Source organism: Dendrobium catenatum, unplaced genomic scaffold (assembly GCF_001605985.2).
Source record: "Dendrobium catenatum unplaced genomic scaffold, ASM160598v2 fragScaff_scaffold_266, whole genome shotgun sequence".
NCBI classification, from domain to species: Eukaryota; Viridiplantae; Streptophyta; class Magnoliopsida; order Asparagales; family Orchidaceae; genus Dendrobium; species Dendrobium catenatum.
The window spans coordinates 445,717-464,776 of record NW_021318728.1 but is presented as its reverse complement, the minus strand read 5'-3'; the positions used below and the strand labels follow the sequence as shown (position 1 = coordinate 464,776).

At 32.5% G+C, this 19,060-nt stretch overlaps 1 protein-coding gene across 1 annotated transcript; it reads right to left on the bottom strand.

Annotated features, from left to right (window-relative positions):
* Positions 1-18,353, bottom strand: LOC110103337. Its single transcript, XM_028693398.1, has 6 exons — positions 18,310-18,353; positions 7,842-7,900; positions 7,627-7,677; positions 6,469-6,604; positions 4,545-4,630; positions 1-819 (listed from the first exon to the last, which is right to left on the bottom strand). Exons 4-6 carry the CDS (start codon positions 6,593-6,595, stop codon positions 526-528), a joined length of 507 nt encoding a protein of 168 aa, XP_028549231.1. The 5' UTR covers positions 6,596-6,604; positions 7,627-7,677; positions 7,842-7,900; positions 18,310-18,353; the 3' UTR covers positions 1-525.
* Positions 18,354-19,060: the final 707 nt, after the last annotated feature.

Sequence of the window (19,060 nt, the reverse complement as noted above, 5' to 3'; positions counted from 1 at the left end):
CCAAATGTGATAAGGCTATAGGGGTGAGACATAACAGCATGCACAAGCACAACGATGATCTGAGCTCGAGGATGATAGCTAGGGCGTCGAGTGAGCATAAAATTAGATAAATAAAAAAAATATGCTAAAACATTCAAGTGCTTAGCGCATATGTAGTGAAAGCAATTTCCATATCAAAGAAATCCTACAAACATTGTCAGCTTCCTAGAACCTCACTCCCTCATTAAGTCCTTAAATCCCATGCACAAATGCAATCGTCACAAAAAACTTCCTCCTAACACCATCCACCACCCTGGCCACTCACTCCCTCTTTCATTAAGGTATTAAGTGCCATGCAATGAAAGCAATCATCATACAAAAACATCCTAACTCCATTCACCACCCCGTCTTCTCCCTCACATGCCTCCCTTTCCCTCTTATACACATAGGTGGATGCTTTCCAACACTCTTATTTGTGCTAGAGGACACTTGTAGATAGTTCCTCCTTCCCACTCTTATTTGTACTGATGGAGGTTTGTAGCTACTTCATGCTTCCCGCCCTCTCTCTTTCTTACATTGGTGCGTGGTTAAAAACATGTAAGACTTTCCGTAGTCTATTTCTAGGTAGTTAGTGGGCATATAAACATTTTTAGAAGCATAGGATATGTTTAAAATGTAAATAGATGCAACATACAAGAATACTTGAATATCTCTCATCCAAAGAGTAGAAAAGAAACTAACTTGCAGAAATATGCTTCCATCCAACACCAAGCGATGGTTGTGTAAATCAGTTCCACCTGGAAGCACTAACATGTCCGGAACCACGTCATCTATTTTGACCTATTTAATCACAAAGTGATCAGTAATAAAGTGCTAAAATTAATTCCAAAATTAATAACAGGAGGACACAGGAGAACAAGCATTTTGAATCAGAGTATTAAATACATTTTTTTTAGAACTCATGTACTACATCAAGGCAAGACTTTGCTAAAAGTACAAAAAAGTCAATACAAAATCATTTCTCGCAAATATAGAAGGCAAAGATTGAAGTAGGTACATGCAAGCACTCCTCAGATTGCAAAAAAGGCAAATTATAAAATCAACTGCACATCCGCTTCAAATTTGTATTATTAATTCATCTGTAGTTACATATGGTGGCATAAGCATAAGATAACAATTAACAGCATTTAGAATGCAAATATTTGAAACTACTGGAAATACTCAAAACAGCATCGACCTTATTTCATCGTATGTTAAGCAGTACACAAGGATAATATGGTCATACAGAATTGTATACTAGATATTAGAATTCCAAGGTCATGGAGAATTCCATAAATCATTAAAGGACAAAGACATTAAAAGCATTGAAGGAGCATGTGTCAGAGCTGAAGCAAGCACACCGAATTGAAGAATTTAGAAAATAATCATACACACCAAGTTCTGAAGAATCAAATGGTAAAGCTTTTGCATTAATAAACAACAATGGGATAACTTTATGCTACATCATTGTCAGAATTATCCATATCCCAACTATTTGGAATAATTGATCTTCAATATAAATAATTCCATATGCCAAGAATAAACTGATAACTGATAAGTGATGATATTAAAAGTCCTTCCATCTAATTAGTATCCCCATCTATAATTAGTGCATCATTACAAAAAGTTAAAAAGATATTCAAAAATTAAATTGATTAAAAAGCCACAAGTTGATTATCTAACATACTCTTGCCCATGAAGCTCAAACATGGACACTTGGACACGAAACCCAACACAATATGACAAAACTACAAAAAGTAGGGAATGGCAAACTATGAACACATTACAATAACAATAACAAGCCTTTATCCCACTACGTGGAGTCAGCTACATGAATCTTTTTTTCCTCCATTTTGTCCTATTAAGAGTCAAATTCTCCTTCAAATCTACTTAAAAAAAGTAATTTTAATATTTTCTAACCAAGCCTTTTTAGGTCTACCTCTCCATGGACACATTATATTTTATAAATTATTAATATTAAATCTATAAATTATATTAATATCTACGACAAGGCATTACAAAATGAGGTATAATTAATCCTTTCAAGTTTCAATTGTCAAGTAAACATAAGTAATACACAACAATAACAGCATCAAGCATTTGTCCAACTACGTGGGGTCGGCTACATGAATCATTTTTCTCCATTGTGTTATGTTAAAAGTCAAATTGTCGTTTAAATCTAATAAAAAAAGATAATTTCTAATATTTTCTAACCAAGTCTTTTTAGGTCTACCTCAACCTTTTTTAACATAAGTCAAATCTACTACCTCTACTTTCCTAACCGGGCCATCGGAAGACTGCCATTTTATGTGACCAAACCATCTAAGGCAACTCTCTATAATCTTATCTTCCACTGGAGCTAATCCAACCTTTTCACGTATATGCTCATTTCGTATCCTATCTCTAAGGGTAAAGCCACTCATCCACCTGAGCATCCTCATCTCTGCAACACTTAACTTAGTATTATGCTTCTCTTTTAATGGCCAACATTCGGCACCATAAAACATTGCAGGTCACACCACCATCTTATAGAATTTTTCCTTAAAATAAACATAAGTAATAAACATAAAAATGCCTTATGACAAAAGCATTCATCAATCCATTTCAATTGTCACATATTTTTACACAAAATATTAAAAAACCTCTTAAAAAGTTGATATCAATGCCCCATTCAAATTAATTGAAGCTAACACAATCCACGTTAATGTTCATCATTAGCACTACTACTCGTGCCCTCTTCAAATGACACCTTCATCTTTAACTAGAAAAGACAGCTCATCAAGAGAGAGATTAACAACTTTAGGTATTCCAATATCATCCATTGTAGTTAATGTATCCACACCAATGTCTCACAAATTAGTCTCTCATTGAGTATATTCTAAGTTCTTATATAAAAGCCAAAGATTTGCATGCACAAATACTAAATCTTCACACCATTGAGTAACGATCTTGCTCCCTTGAGTGAACTGATAAAAGAGTATGTGCTCCAATTTCTTTCGCAACATAAGGAGGAACAAGGTCGAGTTAACAATTTAAAAGCATAACTTTGTAGTCGTGGGGAACTAGCACCATATATCATCCTCTATGGGATTGTTATTAATAATATTAGTGCCCATCTTAAATGTCACTATCCTAGCAACCAACAAAAGAAATGAGTTTATAATTTGTATGATTTAATTGACTGATTGAATATATTCTCACATTAGAAATATGTTGGTTGCAAATCATTGTACCATTGATTTTTTTTCTGAATAAAATTTATTTCAATTTTCTAAAGCATTCAAATCATGTACCATTAAAGTTTAATCACTATTTGATTAAAAATGTTACTAAAACAAAAAATAATTTTAATTCATAAAAAAATTTTAAGTCATTGAAGTATTAGTTATAATTTAAAATGTGTGACTTAAATTTTTTTTTTTTAAATTGAAGAAAACTTTTATCATACTTTTTTTAACAAAAATGGTAGTTTACATATATTTTATATTTAAATAATTAAATCACTTGGTGCATTGACATGGAAAAGACTAAACAAATTTTCACTTGTTATTGGTGACGACAGATGAGAACATACAAGTAGAAAATGAATAAATAATTTAGTAAAGAAAGGGTAGAGTCTTAAATGACAATGTGTGCTTCTTAAGAAATCTTTATGTATAGTAATGAATATAAGAGAATATTAGCTAAATCAAAGAATAAGGAAGAAAGGGCTATGATTAAAGCCTATCAGAACAAATTAAATCACTAACCAAGCCAACAAGACTTGAGATGGAGAGACCAGGTCGATTTTAGGTGCTTCGACGAAGACCAGAGGCGAGATGGCAATTGGGTTTAACTAAGAATCGAGAAGGGAAAACAAGCAGCACAAAGAGGAGAAGTGATAGTGCGGGATGGAAAACTGCTTTGATGAAGAATATAAAAGAGATGGTGAGTGGCATCGACGAAAAGGAGAGACGAGAGAGCAAAATTGAAATGAATAAAACACGAGTATACATATGCGATTTAAGGCTACACTATATGCGAATTAGGATTTATTTTGAGTTTCGCAATTCCAGATCCAATGTTCCACATGTGCCCTGCATGTCCAACTATTGTCAGAGTCCAATTATATATTTAAATACCTAGGGCACAATTTTTTTAAGTGTGGGACACATGTCAAGTCATGTCGAGCATTTGTCCGTATTCGACACAAACACAGGAGGCAATTTGGAGTGTTTGTGCTTCCTGAACTCTTGCCTAATATAAAATGCAAAAATAAAAAGAAAAAGAAAAAAATTATGGTGTGAACACAGTTTACAACTTATAAGTTATATCCATTCATGTAATCAAATAAGAAATGACTTATTGAACTAAAACCTTCTTAATTAGGCAACACCATTATGGGATGATAAGTAACAATCGGTTAGCAAGAATTTGGCACACTATTCATAAGTTTAAGAAACCATAAAGTAGAACTTGCCACCTCAAGCTTGGAAAGGACTATTAAAACTATTTGCAAGGTGCATCACTGAGGATATGGGGAATACCTTGGCTATTCTCTCTAATTCCTGGATTGCAGTCTCTGTATTAATCTTCAGTGTATTTACACGGACATATCGAGGTTTGGGTAAAACTGCAGATGAAAATCAACTGAATTGTCAAGAAGCATAATCAGAGAAGAAAGCATGCCATCTAGTTTGATCAAAGGTTCAACTTCCAAAATAGATTTTATAGTACCATAATAATCAATTATTTCAGCTGGATGCCTCTTTCAGCATCAGGATAACTTCGAAATGAAAAAGATGAGATAATACACATTTCTCTAGTTGAAGCTTAATCATAAAAATAGCGCCAAGTTTGATAAAAAGAGAAGAAAGCAAGCCATATAGTTTGATAAAACGTTCAACTTCCAAAATGAATTTTAGTGCCATAATATTCAATTATTTCAGTTGGATGCCTCTTCTAGCATCAGGATAACTTCAAAATCAGGTCACATGACTAGCAATAGAAACGTATATGATATGATAATACACATTCCTCTAGTTGAAGCTTAATCATAAAAATAGCATAAATAATGCATTAAGTTTCCAGAAATGCAAGATTTAGATGTATGTTTTCTTACCCCTATATTAATAAAGAGGAGTAAAAGCCTAAAATAGTCCCCCGACTATTTGTAAATGCTCAATTTAGTCCCAAACTTTTATAATAACTCAATATAGTCACCTGACTATTAGAAAATATCGTAATTTAGTCCTCATACCAAAAGTAACAATTAAAACTAAACCCAAAAATTAAATGTGGGGCATTTTGGATATTAGGGTTTATGTAAGATTATATTATTATTTTTATATATTTAGTTATTTATCATATTAAAATAAATACAAAAATCATAATGGAAGTTAACCAACTAAATAACAATAGTGAATAATCAATAAATATAGTTAACTTCCATTATGATTTTTGTGTATATTTTAATATGACACAACAACAACAATAACATCAAGCCTTTGTTCAACTACATGGGGTCGGCTACATGAATCCTTTCTCGCCATTATGTCCCGTTAAAACTCAATTTCTCGTTTAAATCTAATAAAGAAAGATCATTTCTAATATTTTCTAACCAAGTCTTTTTAGGTCTACCTCTACCTTTCTTAACATGAGTCAAATCTAATACCTCAACTTTTCTAACCGGGTCATCAAAAGGCCTCTGTTTAATGTTACCAAACCATCTACGGCGATTCTCTCTAATCTTATCTTCCATTGGAGCTACTCCAACCTTTTCACGTATATGCTCATTTTGTATCCTATCTCTAAGGGTAAAGCCACTCATCCACCTAGATAAATGATAAAATATATAAAAATAATAATATAATCTCACATACACTCTCATATCTAAAATACTCTCATATTTAACTATTAGGTTTAACTTTAACTGTTTCTTTTGGCAATGGAGTCAAATTGGGACATTTTCTAATAATCGAAGGACTACATTGGGTCATCATGAAAATCGGAGACTAAATTAGGCATTTATTAATAGTCGAGGAACTATTTTAGGATTTTACTCTAATAAAGAGGTTATTTCTAAGTTGAAGCCATGACCTTCAGATCATAATGGTGGCAATCTTACCCCTACTATAGGCCTACTCTCTAGTCGTAACTTGAAAAAAGATAAGCTAAGCAATAAGTAGTACTGATGCAATCATTCATACAACATATATATGAAAGTCTCAGAGAGATTCCTCAATTCATAACAAAGAATAATGGGGAGGAAAGACAAAACTACAAAACTAGTACTTCCAATTTCTTTCCCAATTATGATGCTCTAAACATTAATGCCTACCGCAGAAAGAGAGTAGTAACATCTATCTTATACCATTCAACAAATTGCAAACAAGCTTAGGTATAGTTGCTTAAATAAAGAAATATGGCCAAGAGTAGTGTACCATTATCAAGGAAGAGGTGAAAACAAACCGTGATTTTGATTATCTAGAAGCAATTCTTCAATGCACTTCACTGCCTTTCGAGTGCAAAGCTTTGATAGAGCTGATTCAAGGGCATCTTTATGAAGAATAAGAAGTTTTTCTGCCGCACCTGTCATTCCAATTTTCTGAAGGAAGAATATCACTTTTTAACAATAAAATCTGCTGCAGGAAAAATAAAGAAGCTTGAAACATACTAATGAAAATATAAGATTCTACTAGTCAGTGCCCTAAGTGGAAGGGTATAAATTCCAGCCATAGAACCATTATTTTACCTCTTTTCCTTCCTAACCTGTCATATTTTCCATCGATCCATCTTTTTCATGCAACTTCTATCCTCCAATATATGCCCAAATCACCTAAGATTTTTCAACTTCCTTAACTTCAATAGATATTATGCCCAATATTTTTCTAACACAATTATTTTTCACTCTATTCTTCTTAGTTCTACCCTACATCTTAGCATTCTCATTCCAAGCACACTCAACTTGGTTATCAATCACTTCGTTTCTCAGCACTTAAATCTATATAGCAAGCCTGGTTTGATTGTAATTACATAAAATTTACCTTTAAGTATAAATAAAAATATTCAATTCTCACATAACACACTTGAGGTACTTCTCAGCAGTAATTGTTCATCTTTAACCCTAGAAGTTATGTTATTATCAATGTCCCCATTCTTTTGTGCGATAAATCCAAAATACTCACACTTCTCAGACTTAAATATTAATTGATCTTCCATAATATGAAGCTGCAACAAAACATCTTGGGCATCAAAAGCCTCAAAATATAAGGCTGGATGAATGGCAGCATGTACATGCGAACTAGATAAGGGAATTTTAATAAGTAAAATTTTAGAAAATTATCATGGAAGAAAGAATTCACTCAATATGCATGCTAGCTAGCTTTTTGTTGACACGCATGCATTTCCACGGGAGTTTGCAAATCATTTAGCAGGTGATTTTCAAATAAATAAATTGATTCAGTTTATGATCTTATAGGCCTTTATAAATCAGAATAAAGAACATCTAATCAGATATCAAGTGCTCAGAATTCAATTTGAACTACTATGAACCAGATGAAGGAATATTTTGCTAATCACAATACACGGCCAAAAAGGATCATATATGAATAAAGATTTCAAACCAACCTGCCCAAATAGAACATCATATGCAGTCACATATATGAGTGTAGTTTGCTTCTGCAAGAATAGATTACCATAAATTTCAAAAATTAATCCAGTTTTCAAAGCAAGCATTTAAAAAATAAAATGATAAGCTTTAACTGGCTAACCAATCATATGTGTTTTGAAAAATAAAATTCTTAGATGCATGAATATTATAAATGTTTATACATTTTTTTCACCTTCCACTTCGCACTTAGTACATTTGCTGCAGCTAATACATTCTTTAGAACAGGTAGATCTGTGAAAAGAGTAAAATGAAGAAATAGCGTTTCACAACTAAAATGAAGAATGAAAAATCAAAACAAATGCTTATCAGTTATGTCTAAACAATGCGTTGAAGCATGACTGAAATAAAACACAAAAAACTCAAGTTCTTACAAAGCAAGTGGATCAAGAAAATCCATGGCCAGATATATCTCTACAATGTTTGATCATTTAAACATGAAAAGAAAAAATTTTTAATTGGTGATTAGCTTCTTTTAACAAGGACAATACAGAAATGTTGCAATAACAACCAAGAGGAATAGAATTAAAGGAATCCCAGATTAAACTTCTAGGTTGGGGACCTTAAAAGTTTAAAATAATGCCAATGTAATTAAGTTAGATTACGTAGACAGTTATATAAATATGATAATTTATGAACAAAATGACAAACAAATATGCGTTTCTGAGCAACAAAAAATTATTGAAGATTTATGTTATATCCTAATTTGTTGCATTGAGGGAATATTATGAGATTTATTATTTATATTGAAAATAAAAAAAATTATTTATATTGAAAATATTTTGGAGATAATTCTAATTCATCAATAGCATTCATCTATAAATAAGCTTAGTGTGGAAACACAAGAACTCTATAACAAATTTATTTGGTAACCGAGGGCATGAAATGATTTGATTAAATTGAATAAATAAGATTATATCATTGAATTTTTACCGCCACTGTACAAGAAGAAAATTAATTTGATGCTGCTTTTAGTACTCATAAGTTGATTGAGATCATGAATACAACTGAAATGATGATACTGTATTATCATGAGTTGAGCGAAGATGTAAAATTTAGGGACCTTTTTTTTTTTTGAAGATGGTAGGACTGTTATATCCTGATTTATTGGGTATAGTGCACGTGATGAGATGAACAATCCTATAAATCTATGAATCAAAATGAAAAAAAAATTTGCTTCACCACTTAATCAACGTAAGCCTCTTCTAATTCAACTTAACTGTATACCACTATCTTTTTGTAAATAGAAACTGAAATGCAGCTTTACCTAGTGTTGACATTATGAACAATAACAATAAGACACAAGCACCGTGTAGTATAAGATATCTTCTGCATGGTCAGGCATCTATCAAACATCATCTTAGTAAAATCTGTCCAAATCTAATATAGCTTTCCAATAGCTAGCATCAAATGGATAACAACCAAACATGTATATTAATTTATCTTGAGAGATTTTATGTTTATAGATCAAATTAAAAGTGAAAATTATATTCACTTCATTGAGCTGATGAGCAACTAAGTCTTACCCAAGGTAATTAAAACTCAAAATGATCCCCTTCTATTAACGGAACAATCCAGACAGAAAAGTCAATACACTTTTCAAAATCGGATACTCAAGGAAATATCTTATTGTATGTTTTAAGAAAATTTTGCCGAGTAGACTACACAAATAAATTCTCAATCAATCTTGCTTTAGTTGACTTGTTTAACTACACTTTAAATTAATCAGTGTCATCTTGTAAAGATAGCTAAGAGATTGTTTGGTTCAGTGGTACCCATGTTATGTTATTTAAAGATTTCAACTGTTTCGTTCATCAATATCTTCAAATCTCATATCAAAAATGACAAAAACATCATAATTTTACTTTCACTAGATGTTGGCCAAATCATCCGACAATTAAAAAATCCAATAGCAATATTTTAATATAAATAGCATTGATATTCCAACATAATAACACTGGTATAAAAATTGTAGTATTTGACAAAAAACACTAATATCTAATAACACAAACATCTCAATAAACGGACATCTCAATAACCTAATCCCTAAATGTCATGAAATGCAATAGAAATTCACTCAGTGAGATACAAGGATGAAGAAGAAGAACAACAACAACAACATCAAGCATCTATACCACTAAGTGGGGTTATTACATGAATCTTTTTTCTCCTTTATATCCCATTAACAGTCAAATTCTCATTTAAATTTAATAAAAAAAAGTTTATTTCAAATACTTTCTAATCAGATTTTTTTGGGTCTACCTCTACCTTAACATAGATCGGATCTAATACACCTACTCTCTCAACCGAGTCATCGGAAGGCCAACGTTTTATGTGACCAAACCATCTAAGACGACTATCTCTCTAATCTTATTTATCATCGGAGCACCTTTTCACGTATATACTCGTTTCGCATTTTGTCTCCAAGTTTAAAGCCACTCATCCACCTGAGCATCCTCATCTCTCCAACACTTAACTATATGCTACTCTTTTAGTGACCAATTGTTGGCTCAAGAAAAACGGCACGAATGCATGAATCCTGCTTTGCAGCTGTAGGATTCAATTTCCCTTAAGTTAGATTGCAATTAATCAGATTTCTCCTAAGGATAGTGTCAGGGTTTAATTAGATCAGAGGCCCTTAATTCCCATGAGCGCAAGCTGATACATGCAAATTTCAGTTTATTTTAATTTTTTAATTGTAATTTGAATGCTATAATTTTTTTTTAATACTACCCTATGATGGAAAGCATCCAATAATCATGAGTAGGTAGTGCTTGGGCTTGGCAAACTTTGGGTGTGCTATCTATTTGGTTCCTTGGTTCTTGGGTTGCTGGTTGCTCTCGGGTTGGGCTTGGCTACTCGGTTTTTGGCTGTGTTTTTTTTGAGCTACTATGTGTCAGCTCATTAATGTTTGAGCTGTTGTTTTTCAGCTCATTATGTTGGGAAGTTATCCTCCTTTTTAGCTCATTATGTGGAGTGTCTCTTGCCCTTTCCCCTTCCCTTTGGCCCTTCGGTTTTCCTTGCTTGGTTGTCTATTCTGGTTCCACTAGCTACTGTTCTGGTTCCCCTGGCTGCATGTCCCGATTCCCCTGGCCGTCCGTTCCTTCCTCATTGACTGCTTTTTCTAGTTTTTTGTGTGGTTGTTCGGGTGTTGTTTCTGGACTGAATGTTGCCCTTCCATTTCCCCTTACCTGATTGGTTCGGTTGGAGGTGGTTTGGTTGTTTGGCTGCCCCCTTTTCTCCTATAAATTTGAGGTGTTTTGAAGCATAAGAGGTTGTTGATTATTAAGCTAAGTTCTCTTAAAAAACCTAAGGATTTCTTCTTTGGAAGGCTTGCAATCTTGTCTGATTCTCTCTTCTTCTCTACAATTTCGTCTTTGGCTTCTTATCTCCTTTTTCTATCCGCAAGTTTCACTCTACTTGTATCTTTCTTCTTAAGCTATTGGAGGTGTTAGTTGGCAGATTTGGTAGCATTTGCCGGGGGAGTTTTGGTGGACGTTGGACCTAGTAGCTGTGGTGGACCCTTGGTTTGCATGCCCTTGAGCACATCTTTTATATTGCCTACTATTTTGTTGCATGTGAGGAAATCGCTTGCCGGTTGTTCTAAGGGTGGTGGTTTTTATTTTTAATTTTGTTTCGTTTGTTTGGCTTTCGTTTGTTTTTGAAGTTTGATTGGATGTTGGTATTCTAAGTGTTGAATCAAGTCATGTTCTACTAGTCCTAGTGTTCTTCTCTCTTGGCTTCCTCAATCTAGTTATCCGCATCAAGTTTGGTATCAGAGCCTAGGTTAGCATATCCTAGGTTGGTGTGTGTGTCTTTTCTTAAAATCGCAAATGGGTAATCAAAATAATCAAGAGGATTGACAACAAATGATGCAACAATTAGCGGATTTGCAACACCAAATTAAAAAACATGGCTAATACTCTTACAAATTTGAATGTCAACAATCCTAACATTAAAATTTCTGAAAGTGAGGAGTAAGTCCCTAGAAACCAAAATAGGTATCAAAGAAATTGGGATTATGGGATTAAAATCGATGTCCATAACTTTGAAGGTAAACTACAACATGACCAATTCATCGAATGGGTAGAAACGATGGATCAGTTTTTTGAATGGAAGAAAATACCGGATGATAGAAAGGTTAAATTTGCTAGCTTAAAACTCACTAGTCATGCATTAACATGGTGGAAGAACCTACAAAATAATAGGCTAAGGAGAGGGAAAGAAAAAATCCAAAACTAGGAAAGGATGAAAGAGAAAATGAGAGTGAAATTTCTGCCTTCAGACCACACATGAACTATATTTCAAGAATTTAAAAACCTTTGTCAAGGAAATCAAACGGTTGAAAAATACACTGAAATTTTCTATAAACTCCAATCTTTAAATGACTTAAATGAATTCGAGGAAAGAATTATTACTAGATACATCAATGGATTAAAATGGACAATTCAAGATCAACTAACTCTGCAACATATAATTAAACTCGGCGAGGCTTATCGTATGGCTCTAAAAATTGAAAAGCCACATCAACGGGGTCATAACAAAGTAACTGAAACTTATAAACGGTGACCAACTAGAGGAATTAAAACTCAATCTTCACAAACTTCTATAGGAACATCTGGTGTGTGAACTAAAACATTTGAAACTCATTTGTTTTATTTGGAGTTGGGATAGGACTCATGACTTCCCTTAGGAAGTTGCCTGAAAGCGGTCTTACAACTTAATTCTTTAGGCTAAGATGCCCACCAAATAGCTGTCAATGCTTTAGTGTATTTTGTAGAGGAACTTACAATAGAAATTTCAAGTGCTTTCAACATGGATTAGTATCATAATTATTGTATTTCAAATATTAGTTAAAGATGAAATTATCTCTTGAGACTTTTGCCTTGATTTTTCAACAAGATATATCCGTGTGATTGGATTTAGGTAGTGACTTAGGGCTTTCATTTGAAAGTATTTGAAAGTAGCCCGATTAGTGGGACTTACGACCCCTACTAGGGGTGGCCCGAAGATTTTGGTTGGATAGGTCTTATGGCTTCCTTAAAAGTTACCTAATAATGGATTATTACGACCTACCCCTATAAGCTAAGTGGCTCAAGTGGTGGGTCTTACAACCTAGCTCTATAGACTATGATGCCCGGGTGAGGGGTCTAGGGTTATCTTATTACCTAAACATTTATCTCATATATCGAACTTATGGCTTCTATTAAAAGTTGCACGGAGATGGATCTTACAACCTAGTTCTTATAAACAAGGATACCCAAAGGTTTTAATTTGATCGTGTGTTTGTTGAGTTGACAATCCATTGTTTGACACCAAACTTTGGTTTTGACACTTACCGATGGTTTTAGTTGTTGTGAAGCTAGTGTTTTGCTACAGTACTTTGCTACACCAGTGTTTTTACTATAGTATTTTTTTATTACTCTTTGGTAGCTTCTTTTCAGTACCAGTAGTCTTGCTCTTTTTTCTGCTTTAGCATTTAATTTGATATTTATTTAATTGTGATGCTTAATGAATTTAATTTATTTATTGCAGGAGCTTGTGATACTTTGGAGCTTTGTCTAGGAATACTGAGTTTGTAAAGTTGAGTTGGAGTATTGTTTGGAGAGTTTTAAGAGTTAAGCTATTTGTACAGGATTGGGTTGTACATGTCAAATAGTGAAAAACATTCTTCCCATTCCATTTTATTTATTGTCTTTTTATTTTATTTAACAAAGAACTCTATTTTGATTAATTAATTTAATTAACCAAAAGTCTCAAATTTTTTAAATAACAGCTCTCGAATTTTAATTAACCAATTTCATTAATCAATTTTAATTAATTAATTTTGACTAATTAATTTTTTTTATTAATTAAATGACTTTTTTATCAATTTTAATTACGTAATTAATTTTTTAATTAACTAATTAATTCAGATTAATTAATTCTAATTGATAAATTATTTTTAATTAATTTCAACTAATTACTTAGTATTAATTAATCAACCTCAATTAATTAATTAGTTTTATTTAATTAATCTAAATTAATTAGTTAATTTTTATTAATTAATTTCAATTAATTAAAGGAAAATTATTTGCTTTTCCAATTGCCCCTAACAAAAACTTGTATTTTCTAAGGAAATTTCGACCAGCCTCCCGGCGTCCCCTCCCCATCGAGGGAGACAAATCGAGCACGGCGCTTGCCTAATATTCTTCCTACTCCGACATAAGTCAATTGCGCGTAGGTCTCGATTTCAGAACCCATCACCTGGCAGGATCTAAGATACGACGGCCCGTGGTCTTTATTTTAAAAATCATACTGCCCCAATATCACAAGGATCGTTATGGCGTGGGGTCTTCCATTTTCAAACCATCCCGAGCCATGAGAACTAAGGTCCGTTTGACGGCGCCTCTGAGGAAGTTCTTTGACACCTGTTTTAAAATACTTCTTATTCTTTCTAATTTTATTTTCTTTTATTTTCATTTCATTTCATATACATATATAATTTCTTATAATATTTATATAATATCATACAATTTTATAAGATATAATATACATTAAATATATAAGATATCATATAATAGAGAGGGAGAGAGGAGTCCAATAGGGCATGGTTGGGTTCGGCTAGGGTAGCCGTTGAAGGATCGAAATCGAAGTGCGACAAAGGAGCCGAAGAAAGACTCGTGAAGTCTCTATACCTCCTGTTAAGCAACAAAGTTGGACAGGAAAAGGGAGTCGAAAGAGAGAAATCGAACGGCAACAAAGGAGCTGAAGTCAGACAACCACGAAGGAACCGAAGAAGCAACGGTGCAATCTTTGCACCTCCTGCGAACTGAAGTCGAACAGTAATGAAGGATCGGAACAAGCGACTCGTGCAATCTCTGCACCTCTTGCGAAGTGACGAAACCAAACAGCACAGACGAAAAGAGAAGATGAAAGGTGAACCCTAGACGCCTCCTGCGAAGCAACGAAGTCGAACAGCGACGTTGAATTCGAAGGAGCGAGGATTGCGATCTCTGCGCCTCCTACGAAGCAACGAGGCCGAACAGCATGAAGGAGTCGAAGAAGCCACGCGATCCCTTTTTTTTTATCACTCCTACCGATCATTTTAAAGGAATAAACAGGCGGTTACCTCATTTTGAACGAAGGGTTGCTTCATTTGGAGGCAAGTCGTTCGAGGTGGGGCCGAAGACAGGTAAATTGCTTCATATTGCTTTGATTTTTTACTTCATTTTTTTTTATAGTCACCTAAGAGATCTGACACTTTAGGATTTAACTATTGCAAATGAAACCAATAGAATGATCCAAATAATGAAATCAAATAGAGGTTACACTTTAGTGTTAGACAGGTCCAAATGAAAATAATGGACATAAGCTCCAAGAGAACTAACACTTATCCTTATTGATCACTTTTTGGTATGACTGTTGCAAAAGCAATAGGACATAAGGTCTAGGAGAACCAACACTTTAGGGGTTTGGCTGTTGCAAATGAGATTAAAGGGAAGATCAAGTAATGGGATATAACAGAGCGTGAAACTTAGTGTTTGGCTGTATCAAAGCAATAGGACATAAGCTCTAAGAGAACTAACATTTTTAGGGTTTGACGGTTGCAAATAAAATTAAAGGGAAGATCAAGTAATGGGATATAACAGAGCTTACACCATAGTGTTCATTTTAGTTTTTGGTTGGTACAAAGGAAATTAAAGGAATGAATACAGCAAATGAAATTAAAGGGAAGATCAAGTAATGGGATATCACAATAGGACATAAGCTCTAAGTAATGGGATGAGCAAAAGCAATATGACATAAGTTTAATGAGAAAAAAAAAACTTTAGGGTTTGCCTGTTGCAAATGAAATTACAGGGAAGATCAAGTAATGAGATATAACAGAGCTTACATCTTAGAGTTCATTTTAGTGTTTGGCTGATTCAAAATTAAAGGAATGACTGTTGCAAATGAAATTAAAGAGGAGATCAAGCAATGGCGTATCACAATAGGGCATAAGCTCTGAGTAATGGTATGAGCAAAAGCAATAGGACATAAGCTCTAAGAGAACTAACACTTTAGGGTTTGACTGTTGCAAATGAAATTGAAGGGAAAATCAAGTAATAGGATATAACAAAGCTTACACCTTAGCGTTCATTTTAGTGTTTGGTTGTTTCAAAGGAAATTAAAAGAATGATCGAATAAAGTGATAGGATTTAAGAAAACTTGCACTTTTGAATTCAACTATCACAAAATGAAATTAATAGAATGGCAAAGTAAAATAATGAGATCTAAAAGAGCTCACCCATTAAGGTTTGACTACTGCAAATGAAACTATTTGAATGGTCTAGTAGTAAAGTAATGGGATTTTGAGAAAGAGAAATCATGCGAACGGCAATGTAGAAGGAAAGAGAGAGGGAGAAAAAGTGAAAGAAATGCAAGTTGAGCAAGTACAAGAAAATGAGTGAGAGACAAAGAGCGGGCAAGGGATCGAGCAGGAGTCATCTCATCATAAAAAGTTCCCCTTCAACAAAGGAAATGAGTGAGGGTATCAAGCAAGGTGAATGCGTTGGTCTCAGAGGTAAAATTAAACTAATATTTTTATCATCAAATCAAGAAATTATAAAATTAGTTTTAGTTTACAAAGAAATCTTGCTAGGGTTTTGGTAATTAGTTTGCAAAAGGAAAAGAATATATATATATATATATATTATTATAATATATAGAGAGAGAGAGAGAGAGAGAGAGAAAGAGAGAGGGAGGAATAATATTTTAATATTACTTGTGAATTAGAAAATCTGAAAATTTCACATTACGCACTTTGATATTTATTTGCAAAAAGAGTAGCAACACTTAATTTTTTAAATAGAATAAAATTAATAAAGTCAGTAATAATAAGAAAATATAAATTTCAGTTATGAAAGCTTTATGTTTTCATGTCACAAAACTTAAATAAAAAAAAGTTGATTGTTGTAAGATTTAAGAAAAATTCATAAAAGCAAAATAAAAGAAATTTAAATGTTATGCTGTGTATATTTGAAATAAATGTTTAAAGGTTAATAGTCTAATTGTAATAATATATTAAACATTAAATTAAATAGTTGCAAACCTTGAATAGGGCTGGGTATTTAAATAAAAGCAAAGATTAATCAAATTATATAAAAGATATGAGTTCATATTACACTATAGATTAGCATGAATATCACATGTGAATAATTATAGACATTAAACTAAAGGAGGTGGAGTTTAAGGATTAAAGGGCAAGACAACCCATAGTGATGATATCATTCCTCTAAATTAAATGCATCAATTAGTATTGACACTAGTTATTTCAAATTCAAATATGATTTATCTATATCATTGAAAATAATTCATCATGTTGAAATGAACGATATATATTTCATGACATGCTCCAATTTTTTATATTATAATATACAATGTGCATTATATAAAATTGTTCAATGATAAGAAAAATGCAAATAAAACGATCTATATGGAAATGTTTGTATGTGTATGTTGATCAATGGAGTTCATCCCTTATGGTACTAGTTAGAGACGCTTGCACTTGCATGTATAATGATTAACAATTTGTAGATTTTGAAAATGATATTGGTATATCTTAAAGGATACATTTAGATGGCATCGTGATGATTATCTTATATAAAAATGAAACAAATAATGCAAAATAAGATATGATCCTTTCCTATCCTTGTTATCACCATAGGAAGTAATGATCAAAGTCCTTTTTATATTTTCATATTTGAATAAAATAAAAATTTTCTATTAATTTATTATCATACATGGTGTTTCTCTCTTTTGAGTTATAATGATTTAGATCCATAATTTACCATTGAGTTGAGTTTACAACTCAACGTTATTATTTAATAAATATTTAGAAGAAATGATGTTAAGAATTAAATAAGTGAGAGAAGATAGTTTGTGCATTGTCGACATAAAGCAACAAGTGAAATGTTTTTATGTTTTATGAATATTGTGTAAACAATAGCATATTTGTGGTTATTTTGAAATAGAATGAAATTCAAGAATTAGTAGCTATTTATATGAATTAGAAATTGATTTTAGAAGGAAATTTATAAACGATTGTTTCAATATTATTTAATATTAATAGAAATATCTAAATTTTTGTCTGATAGCCAGTTCCCACCTTGATATTCCATGCACCCAGGTTGGCGCGTGACATTGGCTGCTCCAATCAAAATTAATGGAATGATTGAATCAAATAACATAATATAAAGAGAGTTTACACTTTAGGGTTTGAATGTTACGAATGAAATTAATAGAAATGGTTAAGTAATAGGATCCAAGAGAGCTTAGATGTTAGGGCTTGACTGTTACAAGTAAAATTAATGGAGCAATCGGGTTATGTAATTGCATCCAAGAAAGCTTACACATTCGGGTTTGACTGTAGTAAATGAAACTAATGCCAATGCAGGAGTAACGTAGTGGAATCTAAGAGCTTGCACGTTAGGGATTCATTGTTGCAAACGAATTTAAGAAAGCTAAAGTAAAGCACAGGGTCCTAAGAGAACACGCTGCAAATGAAATTTATGGGCATGATAAAGTTATAGGATCCAAGAGAGTTTACACTTTAGAATTTCAAAATTGCAAGAAAATTTAATTAATGATTGAGTTGAGGAATGCGATCTAAGAGAGCGTACATTTTAGGGTTTGGCAAACAAGTGCAAAAGTGGCCTTCTTGTTGATGTAACATTGAATTTCTTCAAATAAATAAAAAAAATATCATCTTCATCGCCCTTTTTTTTTAATATTATCTTCATCACCTTTTACTTAATTTTGTGTTAAAATAGTTCATCAAATATTTTTTTTTTTTTTCCTTTATAGGTTTTTATATTTGTTGATACTCAAACCTATCAATCCACTTTTCATAACAAAATTATATCACTAATTATGTACATCTTCTTTGTCATTGAGGGTAATGTAGATCCTACCAATCCCATGAATGACTTTTTTTTTTCTAGGGAGATCCTATCCATCTTCATCATATCTTTAATATTGATGATTTCGAGAGGGTTATTTACATGTCATTTACATCATTAATGTCCTTTCTCAATAAGATCCCATCACAACTTTAATTCATTGTATCTCATTTCAAGAACGTAAGAAATGATGTTGTGTGGCAAAGTGATGAAGAGATATTTTAGTAAAAAAAAAAATTGCATACATACCATTTTATTTCATGATATTTACATATTTAATATTCAAAACATTAATATTACAAGCATACCATCTATATACAACTTTAATATCAAATACATCACTCCTATAATTCATTTCTATCATTCATATCATCTTATAAACTTTAATATTTCATTCCATGCACCCAAATTTGTTCTATGAGTGGTAGGCATGTAATATTAATATTTTGAGTGTTAGATATGTAAATAGCAT